Source organism: Ailuropoda melanoleuca, chromosome 6, assembly GCF_002007445.2.
Source record: "Ailuropoda melanoleuca isolate Jingjing chromosome 6, ASM200744v2, whole genome shotgun sequence".
Lineage (NCBI taxonomy): Eukaryota > Metazoa > Chordata > Mammalia > Carnivora > Ursidae > Ailuropoda > Ailuropoda melanoleuca.
In genome coordinates this window covers 30,610,708-30,638,235 of record NC_048223.1, presented here as the reverse complement: position 1 = coordinate 30,638,235, position 27,528 = coordinate 30,610,708, and the positions used below count along the sequence as shown (strand labels likewise).

At 37.6% G+C, this 27,528-nt stretch overlaps 1 protein-coding gene across 11 annotated transcripts in view; it reads right to left on the bottom strand.

Annotated features, from left to right (window-relative positions):
* RBMS3 (RNA binding motif single stranded interacting protein 3) overlaps positions 1–27,528 on the bottom strand; it is a 692,098-nt gene that overhangs the window by 38,100 nt on the left and 626,470 nt on the right. For 8 of the 11 annotated variants that reach the window (XM_034662113.1, XM_034662109.1, XM_034662108.1 and 5 more), the window contains 2 exons: positions 27,004–27,114; positions 19,124–19,171 (listed from right to left, as the gene is read on the bottom strand). In XM_034662113.1, coding sequence (XP_034518004.1) covers positions 19,124–19,171; positions 27,004–27,114 — 159 coding nt within the window. The remainder of the gene's footprint in view (positions 1–19,123; positions 19,172–27,003; positions 27,115–27,528) is intronic. The other 3 variants (XM_034662111.1, XM_034662110.1, XM_034662115.1) reach the window with 1 other exon arrangement.

Below are 27,528 nucleotides of genomic sequence, written 5' to 3'. Positions count from 1 at the left end.
AAAGAGCCTTAGTATCCAAGTACAGTGTAATCCTTTTAGCTGTATTTGACACCAGTGGAAAATAAAAAGGGCCGATTTAGTCACTGTTCTAATTACTAGAGGCTCAAAGGAATGTGCTAGAGAGGCAGATGTTTGTTGATATGGTATGATTGCTTCTACATATTTATATATATTGCATATGAGTCTTGGTCCTTTTAAAATAGAGCTTTAACATTACTAAGACCTCCCTGAAGTAACCACGTAACTAACTTGAGTAACTAACCATGCCGTAGTGAATGTGCACACCATGTAAATATGCCGATTCACTTGATTTCATTTTCAAGGATTTCCTAAATCTATCATTATAGGCCATGAATCCTGATAGTTTGAGTAGACTGCATAAATTCACACGGATTTCTCAGGTTCTCCCCAAAGGAGCCACTAGACTCATATTCCAAGTCAAATTTTGATGGTTTAAAAAAAAAAATCACACCGAAGGAAGGAAATCAAACAAGACAACAATGATGTATAATAGAAATCTGGGAGGAAGAAAAGAATTTGAATAATGGAGGACAATGAACATTCTCCTTTTATTCCACCATCAGCTTTGCTCCTTCCATTGTCTTAGTTAGTCCAGCTTTACCCCCTTCATCTGCCTGTGATTGGCTGACTGGCTTGAAGAGGTTCCCAATCTTGAGTGAGCATCATAACCACCTGGACGACTTATAAGAGACAATGATATTGGGCCTAAGCATTGTGTTTCTAACAAGTTTTGGGGAGGTGCTGATGCTACTGGTCTAGGACCACATCTTGAGAACCAATGGCAGAGGACTGAAAATGTGAAGTCGTAAACCTGGAATTCCAGAAAATGAGTAGAATGAAGTGTCTATTGTGACTATTCTAATTTCTCATCCAGCTCAAAAAGTATCAACTGCCTTTTCCGCTCCAGAGAGGCCCGGAGAAAGCACTGAGGGGCTGGGATCTAAATGCTGATATTCCTCAAAGCTATATTCCTCCCTTCACTGTGTGCTGCCTGCCCAGCACTGGCATGGGATGGGCTACTCATGCTGTGCTGTCATGTTCTCGTGTCTTCTCCTCCTGTGTGGTCACTGAGAGTGGACAATGGTGAGAAAAAGTGGTGACAGGAGGTCACTGCAGAAGTGAACACAAAAACTGCACTTTCCATGTTTAACAAGAACTCTTTGGTTGTATGATTTATGTTAATACTTATTGTTTTAAATATATAAATCAGTGATTATAGAAGAAGTCCTATGAGGTTGATGTGCTTTACTGTGGTTGAGTGGTTGCATTCCACTCTTGAGGAACTTCCCAAGGAAAGGTATTTTAGAAACTAGGCCTCATACACACTTATGTGCTTTAACATCACATGGAATTAATTCTTCAAATGAACTTGAAGCCTTAAATGGCTTGGGTGATAAGTACAAACGTCAGTGGCGGAAGCTTTAATGCAAACAGATACCTTATACTATCAGCTAGGGGCAAAATAATTCAATTGCATTTAGGGGATTAAAAAAAATCCTCAAATCTTGCCTAAACTAGCCAAGTTCAAGGCCATCAATCAAACATAATTTCCTAAAGGAATGAAAATAACAGGGGAGTTTTATCTGCATGAATGCTGAAAGAATAATAATAAAAAATAAACCCAAACAGGATGGCTGCTTATTTTATACTTATAGCCGGTTTTATAGCAAGAAAAATCAAGAGGAAAAACATCTCTTTGAGGGTAAGGAATTCAAGAAACTAAAATCCACAGATAGGAACAATCAAAGAGAGAAGTTTTTAAAAGACAAATTGATATTTTATCCCTATGAACACTGTTAATCTTCAAGAATTTTCAATGTCATTTAGAAAACATTAGTTAAGTTCCTTACAGATTGCCAGGATAAATTAGGACAAAACACAATGAGAAAGAGAGACAGGGAGAGAGCAGAAACTTTCCTGCTAAATGAAAAGGTGCCTTGTTTGATCATGGCTGAAAATCCTTTTTAAGAGAAACCAGCTCTATGTCCACTGGCTGGCTGCCTTTCTTAAGTAAGCTTTTAATATAATAGTGCATCACTAATGGATTGGGCATGGTGCTTTTCCATTGCATTAATGAAAAAGAGCTAAAGGCCATTACTTGTCCTGATTACCAGTCACAATGAGTATGGGGCACCTGGATGCATGTCTTTTAGACAATAAGCAAAAGGTATGACACAGGTCATTGAAGAATTAACACACACACACACACACACACACACACACACACACACAAACGAGGCAAAGATGCTATGTCATTGGGACTAGTGTATTTGCAATGGTGTATATGTGAGGGACCTGGGCAACAAAAAGGGTATGAAAGTACTTCCAGAAGGTGACTCCGGGGAATCAATTATAATGATGTTAGTAAGATAAATGAATATGATGGTTATCTAGGGAAGACAATTAACAAAATGAAATCTTCCAGATAAGCAGCATTGCTGAAGGGCAGTCATATTTCTAACCGACACTTTGTGGGTTTCCACCAACATTTTAAATTATTTCATTAAGACTCTTTTCCTAATAATTCCGTTTCTTCCAAATTGTTTCACTTTTTCTTCCACTTTCTTGCTCATGAGATTTTCCTATCCCATTCAGAAAGCTCTCTGCATTTAGTTGTTCATTCAAATTTCCAAAATTCTTGGGAATTCTGTTTTCCTTTTTCTATTTTAATTTTTTTCAAGTTAAGTAAGGTTAGGATTATATAGGTGTGTCTACCAAATCAGCATTCTTACATGTGGGCATCATTTATTCAACCTACAAATATTTATTAAGCACCTACTCAGATGGTTCTGGGTAACAGGGAAATAAGGTAAATATAAGTAGTCCCTGCTCTGAAGGAGTTTATAGTCTTGACTCCAGGGGGAAAGAAAGATAATTAAACAGAAAATGATGCTTCAGTGTGCTAAATGTTTTGATGAAGATACTCTGGGAAACCTAAAAGAATAAGAAAAATGCCATCTCTAAGCCAAGATAGAAAGATGAAGGATACTTCCCAGGGGGGAAAAAAAGCATCTGAGACAATCCCTGGAAAACAAGCCCAAATTAGCAAATTGAAGAGTAGAGGAGAAAGCATTAGACATCTAGATGGAGCATCTAGACAGAGGGATGGCTCATAGTTAGATTTGCACTTAGGCAAAGACCCTAGAAGTGTGGCCCATCCTGCAAATTGAAAGCAATTATGCCTGGAGCACAGTAGTGAGAGATGAGGGTGGAGAAGTAGACATGGGGATCATGAAGGACCTTGTAACAGGTGTACTAAGGAGGGAGTTTTGAAGGTTGTGAAAAGACTTGAAAGAGTTTTAGAAAGATGACGCTGGCGGCTGTCGAGAGAAGGGGTTGGGTGGGTTAAGGCTTGAATCAGCAAGACCATTAAGATGGATGCTATGCTAATCCCGTCAAGGGATGACAGTTAATTAGAGTAACTTTCTGGGGGGAAAAATGTCCTAAATTTTAGGCCTAGTAGAGAAAATTCAGGCCTCTGACTAGCTAAGTATTGCCTTCACATTTGGTCTTCTAAATTTATATTTGGAGTAAAAGTCAACACTGATGTCTGTCCTTGAGGGTGCGACTTTATCTAAAGACTTTTATTTTCATCAAAAATTTGAGCTTTAGTACTACCAGGCATAAAGGTAATAGCACAGTTCTTGAACTCCAAAGCTCCAGGGACCTGCGGTCTCAAGCTGGGGTGGAGAGGTGGCGAGGAATATAGTGTACTGTCAGGTGAAGTACACCAAGGGTTAACAGAGGACTTTGAATTTCCAAACTAAAGTGACAACACCTCTGGCTATGAAAATTGGGAAAAAATTCATGGCAGAGACACTGTTAAAGAGGAGTAAGATTTGACCAACGCAAACTGCAGGTGTGGCAGAGAAGATGTTCCAGGTAGAAAGTCAGCACAGGGCAAGCAAGCAAGAAAGTGCTCACAGCCAAACACATCCTATAAATAACTGTGATAAGTGAAAGAGCAGAATTATGGAAGGACATGGTAGGAAAAGCAGTTGGAAGAGTAGCTTGAGGATTATACCGTGGGAGGTCTCGAACACAAGACTAATGAGTCCTTCTTAACTCTTGCACCCTTTGAGTTGTGGCTCATGACTAAGCATATCATTATTAGGAGTCTTCACTCATTTTTTTAATTATAGCTCAGCTTGCTCCCAAAAAGGATTTAAGGCAGGTTCCAAAATTGTACAAATGTTGCAATATCAAATAAGTGAGAAAAATGAGATGAAGGGAAAAAAGTAAGATGAAGTCAGCAAGGTTAATAAAATATACACCATTAAAATTTGTCAGTTAGTTAGTAATGAATTACACGATTCGCTGTGTCCAGCAGGTAAGAAAATAAATCAGATGCATAGAAGAATAATTCCCAATATGGAGGCAAGAGAGACATTTCTCCCATGGATCAGAAAAGAGCAGATACTGTGTAGTCTAGGGAGCAAAACCTTTAAAGTAAGCAAAGTAAGTTTCCAAGGACTTTTATTACAGTGTCCTTCAAATGGAAGTGAATGGCATTGTGCCAATGCATACTTGAGAAAAAGCTATTTTTCAGGGGGTCAGTGGGACACAGAATTCCACGTAAGACAGCTTCTTCAGCTTAATCCAAGGTTATAATTTAGAATAACTAAGGAGAATGGATATATTGCCTATTATCCAAATATTCCTCCAAAAATACTATTTTCTTTTAGCCAAGGTTCTGAAAGGTATGAGTGTTAGTGACTCTGGAATTGTACTTCTTGACAAGAACTTGGAATGTAGCTTTCTTTGCTGTTGGTAACACATAAGTTCCAATGCTGAACTTGGCACTGGATAGGTAGTGTCAAATTGAAGCTAAGAAGATTTTAAGAAAACCCACTCACTCCACCCAAAATAAACCTCCCATTATTTGGAGGCTAGCTGCAGGAAAGATAAGATTCTTCTCAGAAAAGAAAATTTAGGTCTGCACTCACACAGAGCACAATGAGCAATCGGCACTGTGATTCTACGGTATGACGCAGTTTTAACAGAGAATAATCTCTGTAAACCATCCGTAGCTTTGAGTACTGTAACATTTCTGCCATGTACTGGTTTGCAAGTTTGAGTGTTGCTATTAGAAAAGTTGACTTTAGATTCAGAGATCTAATCTGTACCCTCTCTCTGGCAGTGAAAGAATAGAGTACAGAATAGTTATTTACTAAGGTAACTCCCAATTGTTATATTAAGATCATATCCTTGCAGATCAAGTTAAAGTAAAAATGTTAATCTCAAAGTTTATTCAGGCATTTGTGTAAAGGCTGAATAGGAAAGGCCAGGTATTGACATTGCAATAATAAAATTAGAAGATAATAAGGACCCAACCTGGACTGGGGTAATAGAATGGAATGGGATTCAAATGGAGAGCAGATTCAAAGTATATTGTGGAAGTAAAAAAAAAAAAAAAAAAATGAAAGCTGCATGTGGGGAAGAGTGAGCCAAAACGTCTCTGAGGTTTGAAGCACAATATTTTGGAATAAAAATGACTTGTCAATTTATAAGAGATTTTCTTTTCTACTCCAAGCTTAGTTGAGTATTAAATCATATGGTTCTCACCCAAAAGGAAGAGCTATATATACGCCAAGACACTATCAAAGAACATAACAATCCTAAACTCATAGATACACTTAACGTTGAAAATTTCGTCTTACAGAAATAATACTGAAAGTATTATTTTGAACCGTAGGGAAGTCTGTGGGATAAAGTAGACTGGGAGGAAAGATTATGAGTCTTGAATTGTGAATATGAAGTCTGGGCTTCGGCAGGCCAGCCAAGGGTGGTAGAAGCGGAAGGGGAGCATTTCAGAGGTATCTAGAAATGGGGGCATGGAACTCAAGGGATGGGATAAGCAGTAGAGATTTGGAGGCCACCTACATGATGGTTAAAGCTGAGGAAGCTGATGACTTCTCTGAGGAAGAGAACAAAGACAAGCAAAATGCCCTAAGACCAGTACCCTGGAAAACAAGATAGACTTGACCTACACCTTTGTTTTTGTTTTTGTTTGAGCAGAGGGAATGTCATCAATTGGTAAGTATATGTTGATAAAGGTGTGTGTGGGATCACAGCTGTAAGAACATCAGAGGTTAAGACATGAAAACAAGAACATAGAAGGAAGGGTTAATATTGACAAAGAGAAGGAAGTGACTTGACAAAATACAAGAGAATAGGAAGAGAGGAAAAATGCAAAAAAAAAAAAAGACATTTGAAGTAAAGAGAAAACATTTGTGGGAGATCAGATCAACTATGGTAACTGTCTTCTCATAAAGGGGGAGGTAGCCATCTTCTGAGCATAAATGGCAAGACTTGTGTTTGGAACTTAAGAAAGTCAAAAAGTTTACACCAGCTGAAGGAGCAAAAATATGAGTGGGAGGTCCAGCTGAGCTTGTAAAGAATCATTTTGTAGAGGGTGCGGAAACTTCCTTAGTGGATGTTTGTGAAAATCAAATGCAACCAATCAATTCACATAAAGTACTTAGCACAGCACCTTGAGCACAAGGTGTTTTTTGTGTACATCGAGTCATTTTTGCATTAGCAGTACTCTCCATATACACTCAATGCTTATGATAAATAAAACACATTTTGCCCTATCTCATGTTTGTATTGACCTTTTATCAAGGTCATTGAATGTTCTAGTTATATTTTTATCAGGCAACATTATAATTGCTCTTTAGATAAGGAAAGAATTTATGGAAATCTTTCAAATGAGCTTTAATTAGCTGGTAGCTATTAGCAAGGTCATAGTATTCCCAATTAAACAATTTTTAAGAATTATCAACAATTATCAGACAAGAACAGTTAATGACTGGGGGATAAAGGACAGAGGGAGGCAAGGGCATTTTGCAAACCTAAAAACAATTAAACACCTCCCTTTTCTGTCCAATGTGAGTGACTGCGGCATCATTACAATGGCAACTCTAGCTTTGCCTTGTTCCTCTCACTTACTAGACAACACTTACTAAGACACCCAATTATTCAGTTGCCCCCCACCACTTCCCAACAGCAACCAATGCAGAGTAAACTATAACTTCCTGAAGCCCTTCCCAAAGTCATACTGTACAAGTTCAAATCCTATAAGTCCTTCCAAATTCCCTCTTCTAAGATGCTCTATGGTTCACCTGCAACTTCTCCCTCATTTTTCAAGCTAGTAAATCTAATTTTGTTTGACTATAGTTGGTCTCTGGTCTTCTTTGGCTAGTAGGCTTTAATCTTCCAGAACAAATATCTCAAAAACCTCAATGATTTTTTTTTTAAACCAACTCCACATATTTGATTTGCTAAAGTAACTGTTCAATTATGAATGAAATTCCCATTTCCTGAATCTGGAGTCCTGTGCTTTCCCAGATCTGAGTCTCTTGGGCAGACTGCTGGATGCAGAGCAGGCACATAAAGTAATTAAATTTATGCCTTATAGGGGCCTGCAATCCATTACCCTGAATCCAACACGATTCTGCTGCCAGCTGAACTATGTCCATTGCATGTAAATTAAAGGGCACCATTGGCTTAAAATCTTTTCAACTTTTTGTTTTTCATTTTTAAGGAAACTTGATGGGAAACTTGATTATTGTTTTTGATATGTAGTATCTAGGTCAGATAGCTGATGGCTTTGCAATCAATATTGTATCAAAGCTAAATCACAGTGAGTGCACCAAAGTGCACAGTTCAGACAAGTAAAAAAGAAGGATTGGCCTGATAAGAAGTAATATACTGTTTGTGATATATTCCACATTATCAAAATGAATAAAAGTTAGTGGTAGAAAAGAAGGGTGTATAAGCAGCATCTTGGGTGGCAAGTGGACTTTGAAAAGTTATCAGCATGATTTTGTTAGGAATAAATATTTTGTGATCTGCAACTTGGGAAAACAAATTATCTCCCAAAGCAGGAGATTTTATTTGAAATATACATTTTAAAGGTGTATAATTATGCACATATATATACATATATAATTGTGTATATATATATATAATATATAAAACTCATGGAAGTTAGACTTAATACCCACATGTAATTAAAGTATATTATATATAATCCCAATTTCAAACATATTTTATCAATTCCATAAACCACAAGAGACTGGAAGTCTCCCACTAAATAAACTGAGAAGATTTTAGGTCGTTCCAAGTGCTGCATGCCAGGGGCACAATATATCATTTGAAACGTGATTTCAATATGGGCAATGTTAAAAGCAGCGGTCAACTGGGTGTGGAGATGCACCATCTGGTTGGTGGATAATGAATTCACATAAAAAATTAAGACTGACTTGAGGCTACAGAATTGCTCAAACATTCTATGCAACTTTTATCAAAGAAATAAGTTTCTTTTAATTCTGCCATAAATGCCATAGTGTTGAGATATAAGAATAGAGGTGGGGAAAGTTTTAGAGGTCACCAATGCTACCACTGCAACCGATCTAATCATGACAATCATCATTATCACCTCCTTTATACTAATACACTCATGTTTTCTTGGTCTATAAATATCTCCCCAATATTAGATATATTGAAAGACTGTGCTGTGAACATTTTAGCAAATGATACAAGTTGCAAAGCAACATTTCAAAAAGCTTAGAAAAAAATTAAAAACACATCTGATAATTACGTAATGCACTCCCGTTTAGCTTCACGTGCGTGTTTAGGACTCAAAATCATAACGGTGGTTCAATTTTGTCACCTTTTCCACCTTACATTATGAGTATTATCTTTTCATGTGGTTAAAAAAGCTTTAAATTTTATTTATTATATTAATTCAACTAATAATACTATCATAGTGCAGGCAATAGGGAAGATATATAGTCAACTCCTTTAATATTTCTTTTATTGTTAGATACTGGGTTTGGAAACTCTATTTTAAAACAGCATTGGTTCAGTCAATCTCTTACGGCAAATGTAAGGTTAGTGATGCTTCAAAAACTCCAACGTACTTTCCTGAATGCAGGGAAAGGAAAAGAAAAGGAAGCCTCAGTTATTTAATATCTAGTACAACTCAGGCATGTACTAAGTACTTTAGATAAGTCATCTCAGTCCTCACATAAGTACACACAGAGAAGTGCTCATGTACTATCTGTACATTCCGAAGCAAGCTTCGGAAAATTTAAGTAAAATTTATTGTCAAATAATTAGTAAAAAGTTGGCCCAGGAATCAAATATACATTCTTGACTCTGAAAGCCATTTCTAATTATTATACCATCCTTTTCCCTATTCCAAGTTGCATGTGTGAGAATAAAGGAAAACTGCCTGCTAGCCAATTTTTAGATCAGATCAACACATCATCACAATCATCTTTCATTTTATCTTGCCACTGAGACTTTATAGCACACAAACTTCCCTGAGCCCATTAGCATTTTTTTCATCTATGCTTTTTACCATAAAAATGAGAGCTTTTGTATTTCCAAGTCAAATCTGCGAAGGGTTTAAATAATTAAGCACTATATTAAAAAGCACAATTAAACACACCAGCAAATCAATGAAGAGTCGAGACCAATCAAGAGAACATGCCACTGGGAAGGCTTGCAATGTACTGCGTCTGACTCGAACCATCCTGATAGCCAGGGCCAAAAGGGAAATAGATTAAGTTATGTACTTTAGAATGTCAGTTAAAAAGAAGGATATCTGCTCATTTGGAGAGAGATACTTGCCAAGGCACTGAACTCAAGCAACAATTCATCATTGGCTTCTTTATATAGGGAACATCGGGTAAAATAATGGACAATTACTTCCACTGCCGTGTCTCCAGAAAGCTAGTGATGTGGTTTAAGTGTCTGTGTCATGTGTCACCCCTCTAAGAAAGAAGAGGTTAAAACATTACATTTTAACTCTGAGAAAGCATTTCTGTGGGGATGTGCAATCATACGGTTCAGGTATTTTGCTTTCTGATAAACTAATTTAACACGGAGTCTAGAGAAATGTTGGCATGTCTGTCAGGCCGTGTCTCTCCAGGATCAGATGTCTCAAGCCCGCCTCTGGCAAGTGCTGCATGGCAGACAATTCAGGGTTGGATTCTCTGGCAGGAACCTCCCCCGCCCACTTGGTGCCATTGATTAAAAAGGGAACCACATGCTCTCAGGGCCAGATGTGCTGATTCCCGCACATGCAATTAGCTTCCTTTAATATCCATCCTCGTCTTGAAAATGCTCTCTTCCTCGGCTGCCATCACAGACGTCACTGCCCTTGGGGATGGCTGGGGTACGAAGTGACCCTATGTATCTGCGTCTGCGGAATGCCCTAGGCCCATCGCCCCCACTTGCTGTGAATTCTGCCCGCCGCAAAGAGAGCATTTTGGACGCTGCGTCTCCGCGTCTTGTGCGTGCCGCATCACCCAGGGAAATTTGCTCTGACCCTGCCACAGACGGACAGTCCTATCTCCAGCCCTCCCAGGCCTGCCCTATGCAGTGCTGAGTCTTTAGACCAAACCAGGAAAGCTTCCCTTCACCTTGAGTGCAAAAGCACAATACAGTACTCAGACACGTGGTTACCCAGGGGGAAACAGAAGAGCTGGCTAGTACTGACAGATCAAGCATGACTTCCGTGGACGTCAGTCAACCACAACGGCCCATGAGAGTACCAGCCGAGGTGGTGTGATAAAGATGTAAAATATATTTTTTACTGCACCTCCGTTTGGATGACAGATCTCTTACCTTTTCTGTAAATTTCTAGACGTGCAGAATTCTAAAAGCCGTCAAGAGGATATTAAACAGAATATATATTTAATTTTCCTGGTTGATAATCCCCCATTGCTGGTACATACAAATAAGCCCCAGGAAACCCAGAGATGATGAGTATGTGAAAAATAAAAATAATGTACTCATTATTTTTGTTTTAATACTTCAGTACCACCAACAACTATGCTGTGCATACTAAATTATTCAGAAATGTCTCTCTCAGGCTTTATCTCAACCTCTCCCACTTCTGCCTTTCTGATATTTCATATGCCTTGCACAAAATAAAAAAACACAAAAATGCCAACTTTAAAATGAAATGTACTTCATGCTTATTATGATGTCAGTATAGTTTTTAATTTGGAATACTCGCAAAATGAATTGATTGGAGCAGGGGAGGGCAAACTATATAACCCATAGGCCAAATCCAGCTTGTTGCCATTTGTATAAATAAAGCTTTATTGGGACATAGCCATGCTCATCCATTTATACACCGTCTGTGGCTGTTTTCACCCCTAAGGCAGAGTTGAGTCGTTACAATACACTGTATGGCCGTCAAAGCCTAAAATATTTATAGTATGGACCGCAACAGAACAAACTTGCTGGATTAGAAGATAAGCCATAAAATTTTGTATTCTTCTATCCCAACTCCCTCCACACCCACTCCTCCCCCACTTGGGCTAAATTAGTGATGTTTATATATCAGAACAGTCGATTGACTTAAGCTCCCTTTAGTTATGGGTTACTTGAATAAAGCAATAAAATATTGTGGCCCAACAGGAAAAGTCTTTAAGGCTTTATTTTTATAATGTAGTGAACAGTATAAATGCACTAGTAGGAACACAATTACAGCATGCACATGCCTATTTGTCAAATACTCATACCAAGTCTGTTCTGCACACTGCCTTTATGATATCTGTCGCATGCTGTGTTATATGACAAGTCATTACAGTCCTGGGCTCTGTTGTTAGATTCTATCTTCTTTGAAGGAAATGGGTCCATCTCTATTTTATACCATCTAGTCTTGGTTCCTTATAGCCTTCTAGGAGCTCATAAATATTAGTTGAATGAGTGAATAATAAGTAGAACAAAGTCTCCCTTATTAGAATTTATTGAAAAGAAACAATCAATTAGTACATTTAAACAAATGCAATTTTGTAATTAAAATAGATGCACAATATTTGAGCAAAGAAATGAAACCGATTTCCATGCACGGCTTGTAGGAACACATAACTCTGTGTCAGGCCTTTTACAGTAAATGCAATTTAATGGCTAATTGTTGCTAATTGGAGGTACTAATGGACCTAATTTTTAAGTAAGAGATGCAACTCATTTGTAATTAGCTCATGGTATCCATGAAAACAAATTTTATTTAGAACTTGAAAAATGGTTTTGTTCTTTGCAATAGCTCAAGCATGCCCCCAACCCTCCAATTATGGGCTAGTTTTGTAAAGTGATTCCCTTCCAAGAAGAGGCAGTGTACAGGTAGGCTTCGACCAAATCTTTGGTCAATGCAATGCATTGATTTCTAATGCAAACTGATGTTAACTGAGTAGCCAAGACAATGTGCAGCAAAAACTGCACACTATTTTAACAGGGACTTTGGTCTTAATCCAGGCAAGTACCCCTGTGAAGGACTTCATTCTTATAGCATGACTCCCTGGCTAGAAATCTGACACCTAAGTTCATATTTGACCACACTGAGTTTAACTCCATTGTGATTTACATATGCCTTTTCTGTGAAACCTCATTGTGAAGTTGTCCTGATAACGTTGACGATTCCCCACCTCTTTTAGCTGGTGCGTAGAAAAGAGATAAAAGAAAATGCATATAGGTTCCAGAAGTTCGACAGATTCCTATCAATGCAGCTTTTGGCTCCTTTTTATTTTTTTCATTTTTCCCCAACACAGGTTCAAGTTTTAAACTCTAAGGTTGTTAGGAAAGAAGAATGAATTTTGGTTCTACTTTGTTCTCCTGTCCAGAGTAGTCTTTTGCTTGATTTCTTGATGCCCTTCAGGAAAATTTAGCTCAGAGCAACTGAGATAAAAATCTGACAACAAATTATCAATCGTTTTCTTTTGTTTCTCATAAAATCCAACTGTGAATAGAAAAAAATGATGTTTTATTTGTCATTTTTTTCATTCAAATTTGTCTAAGATGGGAGGATCCTTTAAAAAGTTGTAATTGTGAGGGAAAAGAAACACTAAAAAGAGAATAGGCTTCTGTGATTTTGCATGAAAATATACAGGGCAGTTCCAGCCTTCTGTCTTCTGTCCTTGAAATAAACTGGATAAGGTGTAGCAGAGACTTTGACAAGGAGAGGTGAGTCCTGTGAAATAACTCTAAGACTCCACTTCCCAAACTGTTGCCACTTTTTTTGGACATCACCACTCTTGCCTTGCCCGTATTCTTTCTGAATTATTATTTAAAAAAAAATGGGGGGCGTCTGGGCGGCACAGCGGTTAAGCGTCTGCCTTCGGCTCAGGGTGTGATCCCGGCGTTGTGGGATCGAGCCCCACATCAGGCTCCTCCGCTATGAGCCTGCTTCTTCCTCTCCCATTCCCCCTGCTTGTGTTCCCTCTCTCACTGGCTGTCTCTATCTCTGTCAAATAAATAAAAATCTTTAAAAAAAAATAAAAAAATTAAAAAAATTTAAAAAAATGGATTCACATTTTAACTATTTACCTCAAACTTTTCCTAAGCAAAGTATCCCTTAAGCTATGTGTTTGATAAACTTATTCTACTTTATTCAGATTCATAACTGAAGTAATATACAGCTGCTAGAGTAAAAATAACAAGTTTGAATCCCTCCTAAAATCACTGGAAGTATCATGGTAATACACAAATCATGCCCCAAAAAACACTGATCTGATATACGTTTCTGCCTTTAATTAGCTCTATATTCCAAGTGTTCTGGTAAGAACATTCTTAAAAATTTTGAGAAGAAAAGTCTTTAGTGTCTTCGTAACATGTTCCAGAAATATGTTCTTTACTAGTTCTATCAGTGATTGACTGACATCTTATCAATGTCAAAAAAAAATAACCCCAAAAAACAACAACAAAAAAATCCAGACTTACAAAAATACCCACTTAAACAGCGGCCTCTTACATTCATATTGCTTGATTTCTTTAATCTCTGTCACCTTCACCTCAAGTCCACCTTTTAGTCTTGCTCTCATGACCTTGACTTTGCCAAGAAACAGTTCATTACCCATAATCTTACACCCAAGTCTTCTATTCTGATCACTTCGTATATCTCATCAAGACCTCTGTTCTCTATATTCCCTGTTTCTCCCTCTCTTCCATCCCTATGGCCCTCTTTTCTCTTTCTATTGATCTGGAAACTATGGTTTGTCACTCAATTACTCTCTTGCCAATACTGTCAGCACATATTGGCCTTTTTCTCACTCTAGTCAGTAAAACCTTAGCCCTGGATTAATCCACCTGCTGCCTTCTTGACTACTGATCACTACAGCAGAAAATCAAACATCCTCACAGATTGGCATAATCACAAAAATTCGTAATCTTTGGCTTCTAACGGACCTCCAGTACTGCCCCTCAAATTTTCGATGTATTGGTAGTTGGCTTTCTTACTCCACAGTTTTCCAAATCTTTGTTCTCCTTAAATCCTTTCCCATGCCATTTCCCACCTGCTCTCAGGTCACCGTCACTTAATTCTTCTAATAAAAACAGTGTTCTTCTCATAAAAATCCTCTGATATCCTATTCCTGCATTTAGAGATCTGTATGCACATACATCAAGCTTTCTTCCTATTCCCCACGTTCCCACAAGAGATATCTGCCTTCCTCCATGACCTAGTTCTATCACTCATGCCCCTCATGGGTTACATCTTCAAACTTTAGAATACTTTCCTGGCTTCTTTCTGTCATGACCAAATATTTCCCATCTAAAAACATCTTAAAAAAATCAGAACATCAATCAATTCCATTCTCCATTTGTTTTTAGTTTTATCTTGTCTACTCTTCTTCAAAACCAAATCTGTCAAGTTTCTGGCACTTGCTGCATCTACTTCTGTATAGGACGTTCATTGTCTCTACCCTTCCCATCAAATTGACGAGTGACCTCTATGTACTAAATCCAATGACTTTCTTTTAAGGACTCATCTTACTGGAGAGTCTGCTCTTGAAATACTTTCTTGCTTTGGCTTCATTTGAAACCTCATAATCTTGGTTTTCCTTCTTTGTCTACAGTTGTCTTTCCCAATCTTTATTTTGGGTTCTTTTTTCTGCCCATTTTATATTTACAAGGATCTGCCTACATCTCTTCATTCTAAGAACATTCTCTGGGTGACATGACTTGATTCCATGATAATAACTCTAAAATTCATCTCTAGCTAAAAGCTGTCTTCTAAGTTCCAGACACACAGATCCAAATATTTATTATTTCCACTTGGATGCTCATAGACATCCGAAGCTTAACATGTAAGGCAGTACCGTACTTGGTACTTAGTCTATTTCCTGCCAAACTTGATCCTCTGCCCTCTGGTTCAGATCTCAGCAAATGACACCTTAGGCCACTGAGTTGCCAGGAACTTAAAGAACTGCCTTTAACTCTTCTCTATCCTTCTATTCTGACAGCCAGTCAGTTAATATGTCATAAGTTTGTCAACATTGCATTCTCATTTCCACTGCTTGAGCAAATGCCAACTTCATTTTGTGCTCAAGTTCTTGAGTTCTGTTCCCCCTTTTCTACTTTTACATCTCTTCAATGCATTTACCACATGGTATCTGGGGTAGTCGGTCATGTCAGTCTCCAAACTAAAACCTTTTAGTGTCTACTGCTATCAGGATAGACCTCAAGTAATCATATCTGTTGAATTTGCCCCAGCTTATTTCTCCAGGATCATTTTCTCCACTCCTCATCTCTAAGTGTCTCTGTGCCATTGGACCATTTATACCTGAATTTGCTATGCCCTGCTACCCATGAGCCTTTGTATATGTTGCTGCCTTGGCCTGAAACTTTCCTTCTCCAACTTATTGTTTTACTTGGCTAATCCCCATGTCTCCTTATGTCTCCATTTAGAAGTTTCTTCCACTTTTTCTGACTTTTCTACTGTATGTTGATTTTTTTCTCTTTGTGCCACCATAGCACCTTGTAACAAGAATGACTAGTATAGCTGTTGCTAATAACACTTGAGCATTTATTTTATGCCAGGATCTGTTCTAAGTGGGCTATATATCTTCTTTTAGAAGATATTATTTATTTATTTTATTTTAGAGAGAGAGAAAGACTGTGTGCACATGCACGTGAGTTGGGGATGGGGCAGGAGGAGAGGACAAGAAAGAGTCTAAAGCAGGCTCCACACCCAGTGCAGAGCCCAACTCAGGGCATGATCTCATAACCCCGAGAATTTCGACCTGAGCCGAAACCAAGGGTCAGATGCTTAACCAACTGGGTCACCCAGGTGCCCCATGGGCCATATATCTTAACACCTCTAATACTCACAACAAACTTATGAGGTAATTATTATTATTTCCTCAGAAAAGTAACATAAGTTACAGAGAAATTAAGTAATTTTCCCAAGTTTCTACAACTAGTGACATGCGTAGATTCTGAATTTAAGCACCTTATTGAAGAATTTACAGACTTAAACATCACATATTTGTCTACATAGAAACACTTTTGATACTGTGTCATAATCACCTCTTTGTACCTGAGTTCCTAAATCAACCCTAGGTTCTTAGAAGGAAGTTGGATCCCTAGCACCCAACACAATGATGATGGCCACATAGTATGCTTCCAATAAATATTATTTGAATAAATAAAAGAACAAAGTGACCTGTGGCTCAAAGAGGCAAGAGTCTTTACCTAAAATCAGATTTACCCTGATCTAGCCTCAGGGTCTATATTGTGACATTTCACCCTAAGAATGCCAAGTGACTTGCTACCATCTAATCACCCCATATATCTTTATCTCCAAGAGTTCATATATCCTGTCCCATTCCCCTCATGTACCTTACCCATTCTTGTCCAACTGCTAAAGTCCTATTCATCCTTCCAAATCCAGCTCAGAATTCACTTTATTCCTGATCTTCTTTTTAGATTCTAGATTTTAGTTCCTTCATACTTTATTCATTTCAACATCACAAACAATGACAACAATAACAACATTAAGCTAGACCATGATATTTTTTTTTACCATTGACCTATTTTCTATTCATCTTTGTATCCCAAGTACTTGCATGTAGTGCCTAGCACTCAGAAGGTGTTCAATAAATGTTTGATGGGCTGATTGAATGATATCAGGTTGGGTTATGTTTCTGTAGATTACCAAGCTGACGTCTTGAACTCAGGTACATTATGGCAGTTTAGTCAGCTCTGACACTGGCAAAGAATTGATTATTATTTGACTTGTCCAATACGGGCATATTGGGAGATATGAGAAGAAACTGTTCATAATGCCTTTGTCCATTTTACTTTCCTGATTTGGTCAAGGGTGGGGCAAAGATACATTATTTTTCAGAAGTCATTCAAGTTGTGCCTACCAGGACATTTAACACACTTTTGGAATGTAAGTCTATTTTCATTTAGCTGTAGACCAAAGATGCCAAAGATGTCTATGCAAATTGATAATATATCAAACCACCAATCCAAACTTATATGGGGGAAGGGACTGTGACACTCCCATCATGCCCCCATCTTATTTTTTCTGTTACTTCTATATTATTCCCTTCTTTTGCACTCTACAGCTGGGATAGTAGTACTTTTATTTTTAAATTCTAGTGCTATACCTGGCTTTTCTAACCACAGTATGTGATTATTGTTTTTGTTCCTTAAGCACACAAAATTGCTGGCTGAAGTTTCTTCAAGTACTACTTTGATCAAGCCATTTCTCTGCTGAAGAACTTTCAGTGGTACCTGTCAATGGGATTAGGTGGGAGCTCTAAGTAGCCAGATGTCTTGCCTCAATTGATTTGTGTAAGAGCCCGACCTATGGCTGATATCTAGCAAAAGCTTTGATGCTTCCTTGTTGCTATTGTTCATTTGGTTCTTAAAATCATACAACCTAGTTGAAGGCAAGTTGCAGTTTGTGTCTTTCATTATGATTAATATTGGTGAATTATCAAGAGCAGAAGCCACATGTTAAACTAAGTCAAGGCTGTATGCATTGAACAAAGTATCTTCCCTTCCTGGGCATCCCATATACTAAATGAAATAGGCACATTAAGATATGACTGGTAATACACTTTGGGAAAGATAAGTGATACTGTAATTAATGACTATTTGTAGAGAACTTCAAGAGGACCAAAATGACTTCACAGCTGAAAGCTAACTGATTGTTTCTCAACTGAACTTTTAAGATGAGTATTCAGCCATGAGCATAATTAAACAAGCCCACAAGACATGAGAAACAGATTACCCTTCAGATGCTGGGTCAGGCAAACCAGGTGGTCAAGAACACAGTGTTCTCTGCTTGAAAACCACCATTCAGTTGCCAGACTTTACTGCCCCTTGGGCTCTTTCATTCTATTTCTGGCCTTTGTCTCCTGCTCTGTCACACCAATGCCCTTCTTGGTTTAGATTTTATGTCCTCATCATCTAACACATCAAAGGATCAAAGAGTTCAAAGCTCCTCAGGCTGCCAGTATTTTATTTAGTTAAAGAAGTCAACAAGAATGAAAAATCGTGCCCATTTTCCTCTTTGCAAGAAACCAAAATTCAAAATTAAGGTGAAAGCGCAGAGGATCTGTGCAGCTCAAAATAAAAACCAACCTCTTCATATACATATACCCCTTACAAAGTGCACCACTGAATTTTATGAAACAATTTAAATATTGCTAATTAAAATCCTCAAGATGTTAATGCATTCTCAAATCAATCTCTGCCACTTGTTGTACAAATGGAACATTGGCAGCTTCTCAGTATCCAAAATACCATTTGTGGAACAAATTTGAACTTTTGATTCATTCAACAAACAATTATATCAAGCACTTACTATGTGTCAGACACTATGCTGGGTGCTGAGCAAGCAAAATGGAATGACTTTCTGATTTCAGAATTCTGGTCTCTAAAGCAGTGCTTCTCAAACTATTTTTTATTAATCTGTGCCCTCTTTTGATAAACATAAATTCCTTCTCCCACTTCCCAGAAATTCTGATAAATCCTTCTCACCCTGAGAATCACTGATACACAGAACATAGACTCTATTTTCTGTGTATTCTTCACAGACCAAGTATCTTTGAGCTTTCACTTTTTATTTCAAAACAACATACTTATTTTCCATACACAAACTGGGTTGGAATATTGAAGATACTTTTTTGAACCATATATGCTACCCCGCTGTCAATCCCAGAACTGAAATTCAAATTCCTGTACCCAGCCCTATTGAGAATCACTGCTTTAAAGAGTTTTGGAGAAAACCAGGCCACCTCCATCTCTCCCCTCCAATCAAATCTTAAAGGAATTAGAATTTTCCTACCTGACACAACAGCTGGTGGAGTATCATAATCCTGTCTTGGGACTGAATCTTTGAATGAAAAGAGCATGAGAAAGAATGCAATGAAGCACAAAAGAAAATAAAATAGAATCTTAGCTCTAAAACGTGGGAGTGCCCACTATATGTCACATGGTTGCCTGAGCCCCCTGCCTTCAAACGCTCAAGGCACTACGACCCCTAGTTGACAGTTGCCACAATGGTCCCCAGTACTGCCACGTGGTAGATGTTGTGAGGCTCTTGTTTCACCTGCTAAGGCAGTACATTCTATCCTAGCACGCTGTCACCTTCCTCAATCTGTCATCATTTTGGCCCCTCCATTGGGGAATCACTGTGAAATTTTTACCCTCTCTGGCTGACGCACATGTGCTAAAAGGCAGCCCTTCTGGAAGGGGCCCAGAGCACAATGTGAAACGAAATTCTGGAGAACAAAAGAAAGAACTAAAATTTTAAAAGAGATAAATGAAAAATTTTTATATTCCCACACTCTATGGAGATTGATACATTGAAACTAGAATTTTGTTAATAATCACTCAGCCCTGGCTCTGTTCCCAGTGGCTATTGGACGAGGCCAAGGAGCTTTGTGGGCTGGAATGGTGAAAGCAGAGATAAACAGAACAGAATCTATTCAACAGATGATTGCTGTCTTTTTCCAAAGTGTCATAGCCTTGGAAGTGACAAATAGTAGGGAAAGGTTAATTTAAACTACATGGCATCCATTTCCAAATTTCAGGTTATGTGAAACCAAATGTATCTGCTTTTGTTAAAGATGAAACATTGACTTAATACAATTCCGTTAGCCAAGGATTTTAAAAAAGAAAGTGGGACATGGCCTATGGCCCAAGGCCCCCCTTCTAAAAATGGAAAGTTCTCATCTAGCCCCAACTCCCCTTAGAGGGGCAAACTATGTAAAAGGGACCAGATATTGCTCACATTCAAATAAACTGCCAAAACATGATTAAATAGATGTTCTTCTGTGACCCTTATTCTAGTCACATGACCATTATTCATTCCATTTTATAAACGAAAACCTCAAACTTTGTTTTCCCACCTCCTTGATAACTGAATTTGGACTATCACAAATTTCTCCATTTAATCCCCTTACCCCCAAAGGACGATGTTAATCCCTCTCTCATGAGCAAATGGCATGTGAGAAGACAGATTAAAACTTGGACACTGCAAGGCACTTTGACCAGCAAAACCCAATATGGATCAAAGATTCAAATGCAAATAAACCTTAGACATGAGTTATTTTGTGTCTCAAAACAGGTATGTGAATGTGAGTTGATTATAATCCCCAAATCTGGAATAAGTAAAATCATTTTTAAAGGGCCTTCAAATATTTTATTAATAGTGGTAGTATTTCCTAGTACCTTTTACAAAACTTCAATCACACATTATTACTACAAATAAAAAAAAAAGTTGATTTTATGACCATGTCACTAGTTATTTCCCAAGAATATATTTATAACATTTAACAATAAATCGTAAAAGTAAATCATGTTCATTGTTGAATACTTGGGGAATGCAGAAGAATGTAATGATTAAAATAGAAATTATCTCTAATCCCATCATCTGGAAATAACCATACTTCTTTTGTATTTCTTACAGCCTTATTTCATAAATATTTTTTCTTAGTTGATACTATATTTCCACATGTACAAGTTTACATCCTGCTCTTTTGATTTAATATCATAAATAATCCTTCTCCTACTTTAAACTCTTACAGCATCGTGCTGCCTCACATTCTGGTTTATGAATGGATTATGATTTATTTAATCATTCTTCTTTATTAGACATTATAAAGAACACAGGGCCAGATATTTCTGAGGTCTACAGGCTTTTCTGTTATTTTAGAATATTTCCATAGAATAGCTTCTCAAAACTGTAACTGGTGGCGAGTTGGCAGAGCTGTTTTGAAGTGCCTTGACTGCCCACCTTGCTAATTCAACTGACATTTTTCCAAAATTAGATTTCTATCATCACACTATCAGTGACTGAGAATGCTTATTTCCTCACACCTTCATCAGCAATGTGTTCTATTTTGATAACTTCATTTAATGGGTTATGTGTGTATGTCCATGTAAGTATGTGATTAAATTACTGTTTCTTTAATTACTATTTTTAATGTTTTTCAGTATCCTGTTCCTCCTTTATTCTGTTCATGTTCTTTGGCATTTTATTTATTGGGTTTTTGTATTCTGTTGCTAACATATTTTAATTCAGAATCCATTTTTCAAACAGCAAAAGCTGAATATTTGCAAATAAACTTTTATAATACTAGACTTTCACTTAATGCCTACTCATTTATTGTTTATAAAACTACCATCAAAGTTCATTTATCTTACACTAAGACTAAACAAATTTTTAAGAACTATTTCCTTTTATCTATTTTCTCTTTCTTGTACTTGGCCATTTTTAATTAATTAATACATTTTCCTGAAAGCTTACTCATTACCATTTATGAATTTATAATACTAGTTCCTAATCCTGAGTCCACTTAATTTCCTATGTTGCTTTTTATCACTGTCAATCTTACTAATACGTGAGGAAAGACAATCTCTAGGCAAAATGAATAGTCCAGGATTTTCACCTGATACCGTCAGAATTTAACAGCAATAAAAATGGACTGATGTGACTGAAAAATGTAGAGAACCATGGTGAACAAATGGACCACAATTAGAAGATTATCTTTGTGCATGGCTATGGGTATACCATGGGACTCCAGTGATGTCACAAACCACCAGTGGATTCGAGAGCACAAACAGAACTGCAGATAAGGAGCCTGAAGAACAAAAACTTTTTATTTCTTTGAACAGATTCTGGTGACATTGTAAGCCACTGGTGACCACCGACTGAACAAACGAAAAGGAGATAAGAAACTTGTAAAACAAGATTGTCATGCAATTTGGAGGTTCTCATAACACAGGAAAATCCCCAGTGGTTTCTGCTAAAGCTTACAATGCAGCGATAAGAAATTATGGATAACAGTGCTTTGGTTCTATAGAGGGCATCCTGTGACAAAAATAAAAAAATAAAATAAAATAAACAAAAGCGGAAAAGCTAGAAAAGTCTTCAAGGTCAGCAGAATCCTGGGATAAAATTTATACTGCTTGTGTACAATTCATTTCTCCTAAGGCCCACAGATTCTGTCCAGCTTAAAAACGGGCAAAGAATTCAACAATAAACATTTGAGGTGGTAAATGGTAGACAAAGGTTCATCAAACTACATGGTACCCATTTCAAAATTTGGAGTTATGGGGGATCAAATATATCTAATTTTATGATGACAAAAAAGAGGCTTTGGCTTAATATACTTCTTGATCCCGGGATCTCAGAAAGAAAAGTGGGACATGACCTGTGGCCTAAGGGACTCTTTCTAGAAATGGAGAATTCTAATTTGGCTCCAACCCACATCAATCCTGAACCCTGCCTGCTTTGGATTATTCACTGGATCTCTCTCTCTGCCCTGCTCTTGGGACCTATCTGTTCCTGGCATTGAGGTTCCTGTCTTAATCTAGAGTTGTCACTGTTCATACCTTGTCTTGCAGAGTTTCTGTGAGCTCAGACATCTGAAAGTCTCTGAGAAGTTACAGGGAGGAGAGACACATGGTCAGATAATTTTAGATTGACTGGCTGTGGCAACATGGCAGAAAATGGATTGGAGCAAGATAAGGGCAGTTAGGAGACTATTACAATTAATCAAATGAGGCCCGGGGCAGAGATTCTAGAAATGTGGAGGAAGGGTTGTATTTGACAAATGTCTATGGGACAGAACTGGTGGATCTTGAATAGCTGTATCTGGTGGTGAGGGAAAAGGAAAGAGTCGAGATTGAGTCCTAAGTGTAACATTTGACTGCCAGGGCAAATGGTCATGGGATTAGCTGGAGAAGAAATAAGGAGCAGAAACACATAAGAGGAAGAGGGTCAGTGGAAAGGAAGTCCAGGGAAACTCATGAGGTTAGTTTGGGTTGTACTGACTTTGAGATGTCAGAAGGAGATTTACATGGAGCTATTGAGCAAGTTGTTGGTTAAGTGATTTTAGAAGTCTAAGATGAGGTTAGCATTGAGGATTCAGATTTAGGGGTCTTCAGCATAGAAGGCAGAGTTCAAAACCATGAAACCGGACGAGCTTGCTTCAGGAAATCATGTATGAATGAGAAGTTAAAATGAAACCCTGGCTCAGCACCTGCAGGAAGCAAAGAAGAAGCAATGGCCAGAGACATCAGAGGAGAACCAGGAAAACCTCGGGCAGGAGTCACAAACTGAGAGCACTTAGGACAAACTGGGTCTGATATTCAAATACAGGGAGATTGCCCGTTAAAATGCAAATATTTAGCTTAGCTTAAAAAAATTGGAAGGTGAGGCCACCTTAGGTCAGTATGCCCACGTAGCAATAGCTGTCTGGAGTCGAGCAGCGGCTGCCCTCCTTAGACAAGGCTGCCAAGACGCCCCCTCTCCCTATGATGGATTCATCCAACACTCAGGCAGAGCTGTTGCTATTATTGCATGAAAATATCTCTCTTTTAAAATATAATCTTCAGTTTCATGTGTATTTATATTACATGACTATGTGACATGAATAAATACAGACCAAATTTGATGATATATTTCCAAGGTGTCTTGCTTGACCTTAGTCAGTTTTATTCATTAATGTGACTTAGCTGGCTTTTCTGGACTTTTGGGTTTAAAATCCTGAAAGAGTTAGAAGCTAAGGAAGTAGAAACTTGAAAGACATAAGTTATTCCAAATGAAACAGAGCAGGCCGGAGACTTGTACTATGGCCTTGACAATGTTGTACATCCTTTTGGAGACCTGGACTGAATGGCCACACTATGAAACCACTTGAGGCAGAGGGATAAAGGCGGCTCATTTGATAAGCATCTAGCAGGTGTCACACACTGTTTTAGGTATGTTACATATATCATTCCATTTAACACAACACCCCTGGGATGTACATATTCTTTTCCCCCTTGGTCAAAGAGGAGATCAAAGTTCAGAGAGGTTAAGTAACCAAACACACATAGCTAATAAGGGGCAGAGCCTGGCTTTGAACTCAAGCTTAATGCTAATGCCCACTGTTCTTTCCATGATACCAAGCCACCTTCCCAGCAATAGATAAAGCAGTGGAAAAGATGCAGTAAGGTGGAGAAATTTGATTAAAAGAATCCATTTTAATTGCATAGTAGCCACTACTCATGCCAATCAAAAATGTAAATAAAAGGAATCGGTGGTGGCATATCAAAGTGTAAGAGTGACAGTTTGAGAAAAAAGTATAGCCATATTCTGGACACCGCTAAACATCAACAAAGTAATAGTGTTCTCTCGCTGGCTTTCCAGGACCTTATGGAATTTTAACCTTTGGCAAAACATCACCTTACACAAAGCTTATGATGTCCCTAAGCATTATTTAGTATAAATGTGAAGCAGGAAAAGAATGAAAAAAAATTAGAAGAAATTCGGTGTTAAAAATAAGCCACCTGCTTAAAACTCTCTAAGAAAGGCAGGGAGTACATATCATTGTTGAGTAATTTGGCTATCACTAGCTGGGCAAAAATTACGATCTCATATAAATGTGTTCTTGTTGAAAATGCTCAAATACTAATCATAATATATGTTATTGAATCAGCAACTATTGTAATTCTGAATCTGTTCTATATATTTTAGCTTATTTTTCAATTCTCTAAAGGATTCAGTCATATTCTTCATTCACTTAGCTCTTGTATTTTTTTCTAGTTGGCAAATTTGAATTTCAGCAAGTCAGCTGGTTTTGCTTTTGATTCAACAAAGGAGGATTTATAAAGTGTTTCTTTCTATATTTTGTATTATAACTCACTCATTCCTCGGATTCTAGATTGTCGTTCAATACAGTAAGAGTGCATTACTTCACTTGTTCAGAATTTATCATCTTTTAAGGAGAGAAAGGCTTATATGAAGGGAAATCAAGAGCGCAGACACGAGAAACTTCAGTTTCTCCCAATGAACTTAGGAATCGCTTTGTTAGTAAATGAGCGAAGTGACTAAATGTTTATGGAAATTACATGACTATGTTTGTGACATGAAAAAATATAGACCAGATTTGATGATATATTTCAGGGTTTATTAGTCATAGTCAAGGTTGGCCCCTGACTTGTGAATGACCTGGGAATGACACATTAGCTGAAATGGGTGAGCATCTGGGAAAAGAAAACCAGGCTCAGATGTATTATGTTACACATTCTAGAGTTGCAGGTGCATACATAAAGACACCTTTCCATACACATTCCTAAAAACTCTCCCTGATGAAAATTAGCTGTGCCACAGTGTAGAGTTAAATGCAGTCTTACATATGACTTGAAAGTCTAGGTCAGAGCCCTAAGAAATTTGATTCAGCCCCTGCCTTTAGACAGGTAAGGTACCATCAACTGCTTTTTATAAGTTCAGCAACTGAGGTCTTTAGGTAGGTACTTGGTTTGTGTTAATAAAACTACATCTCTTTATTGAAACAATGTGACTCTTTCCATTAGGCATATGGACTTTCTTCCTATTTCGAGCAGATTTTTGTGGCCTTAGTGGGCATGTCAGAGACTTCTTATATTCCAAAAGCCTATGAGTCAATACATTTATGTGGTAAGCAAGCCATTTCTTTAAGGTAAAATTTCTGATACAGAGCTAGTGTACACAGTGTACACAGATATTTGGAGATGACGCCAGCATAACTGTGAAGAGTCCTAGAAGTGGCGACTATGAGACATATAGGCTTAAAGTCATAGAAGCGGATAGTCGAAGGGCTCCCATATAGTATCATGCTCAATACTCAACCAGATAGAGAGGGAAACTGAGACTGGAAGAGATCATTTCCCCAAAGACAGAGTCAAACAACAGTGCTCAATCAAGATTTGAATTTCGTACTCCCAATTCCTAGTCCAGTGCTCTTTCTATAATAATTAAGCTGCCTCACTCAGAAAAATGATTTTTTAAAAAAAATCTCTACATCTTTAAAAACGACAAAATTATCTGCACTAACATTTGTAAAAAATAAAACCTATTACCATCATGTCACACGAAAGATTGGCTTTGATGTTTTTCATTGTTTTCTATACTGACAATGAACGAAACTGTAGAATTCCAGGTTTTATCAGACATTTGCCCTCTTAACCATTTGGGGAATTGTCTTCGAGTAGATTTTTAAAAATAAAACAAAACTGTGTTAATGATGTCAAATGGTTGTTATAAATCAATGTTGTAATAAGTATTTTTACATACTTTTGTTCCCTAAGGAAAAATAATGGCTCGTCAAAAATATCCCAACCTTTCAAAAACATCAAGTATACTAGATTCCTTTCCTTTTTTCAACATCATCTGTCTACATATTCAAAACAAAGATGAAAAGAACTGGATTATGTCAGGTTCTCAATTACTTTTTATTGATTTAAACACTGAAAGTAAATATAAGCTCTATGTATTAGTCATAGTCAAGGTTGGCCCCTGACTTATGAATGACCTGGGAATGATATATTAGCTGAAGTGGGTAAGCATGTGGGAAAAGAAAACCAGGCTCAGATGTATTATGTTACAAGTTCTAGATTTGCAGGTGCATACATAAAGACACCTTTCCATAAACAGATATTATACCTGGTACATTGCGTCATTTGAACAAGAAGTAACTCAAATTTAAATGCAACACAGTGGAAGCTTCAGCCTTGCCAATATGAGTAAATGTACCCCAATTTTGAATATGTATGCACAATGCACACTGGAACCTGAAAGGTGTGTTAGTAACCGTCACAGGGCCAGTTTTGCTGATAATGCCAGTGAAAACAGAGAGCATTGCACCTTATTGAAGAAGTCCAAGAAAACAAAACAAAACCAACTCTTCAACTCACCGTTCCTGTTGTGCCCAATGAAAGATGATTCATCTGTTGTGTCAGGGGGCCCATCATGTTTGCTGGCTGCATTGACATAGGATGGTCCATTGTCGGCGTAATCACAGCACCCTACAAGCACACACAATGTCCATCTGAAAACAGGTTCCACAAGGAAGGAAACTTTTTAAAAACAATAAACGCAGTGAACTATCATAACATCAAATGTGTTTATTTTTAAATGAAAAGGCTAAGTTCAACCACGTATGATTTTTTACATCAACCCATGCCATTTTGTGCTTATCTAAATAGATAGCATTAGTGACTCCCTTTTCCTCTGATGTGATTTATCTACGATGTGTCTAAAATGCTCATCATTTATAATTTCAATATTCAATATAGAATGTATTCCAAGAGAGCATATACATCCTCTTCCACTGTTCTAAATACAAACTTCTCTAACTGAAAAATACTAATACTATGGAAATTATCTAGTTTTTCTTAATTTTGAGTAAATCTTTTCTTGGCTTATGCCTTTATCCATGA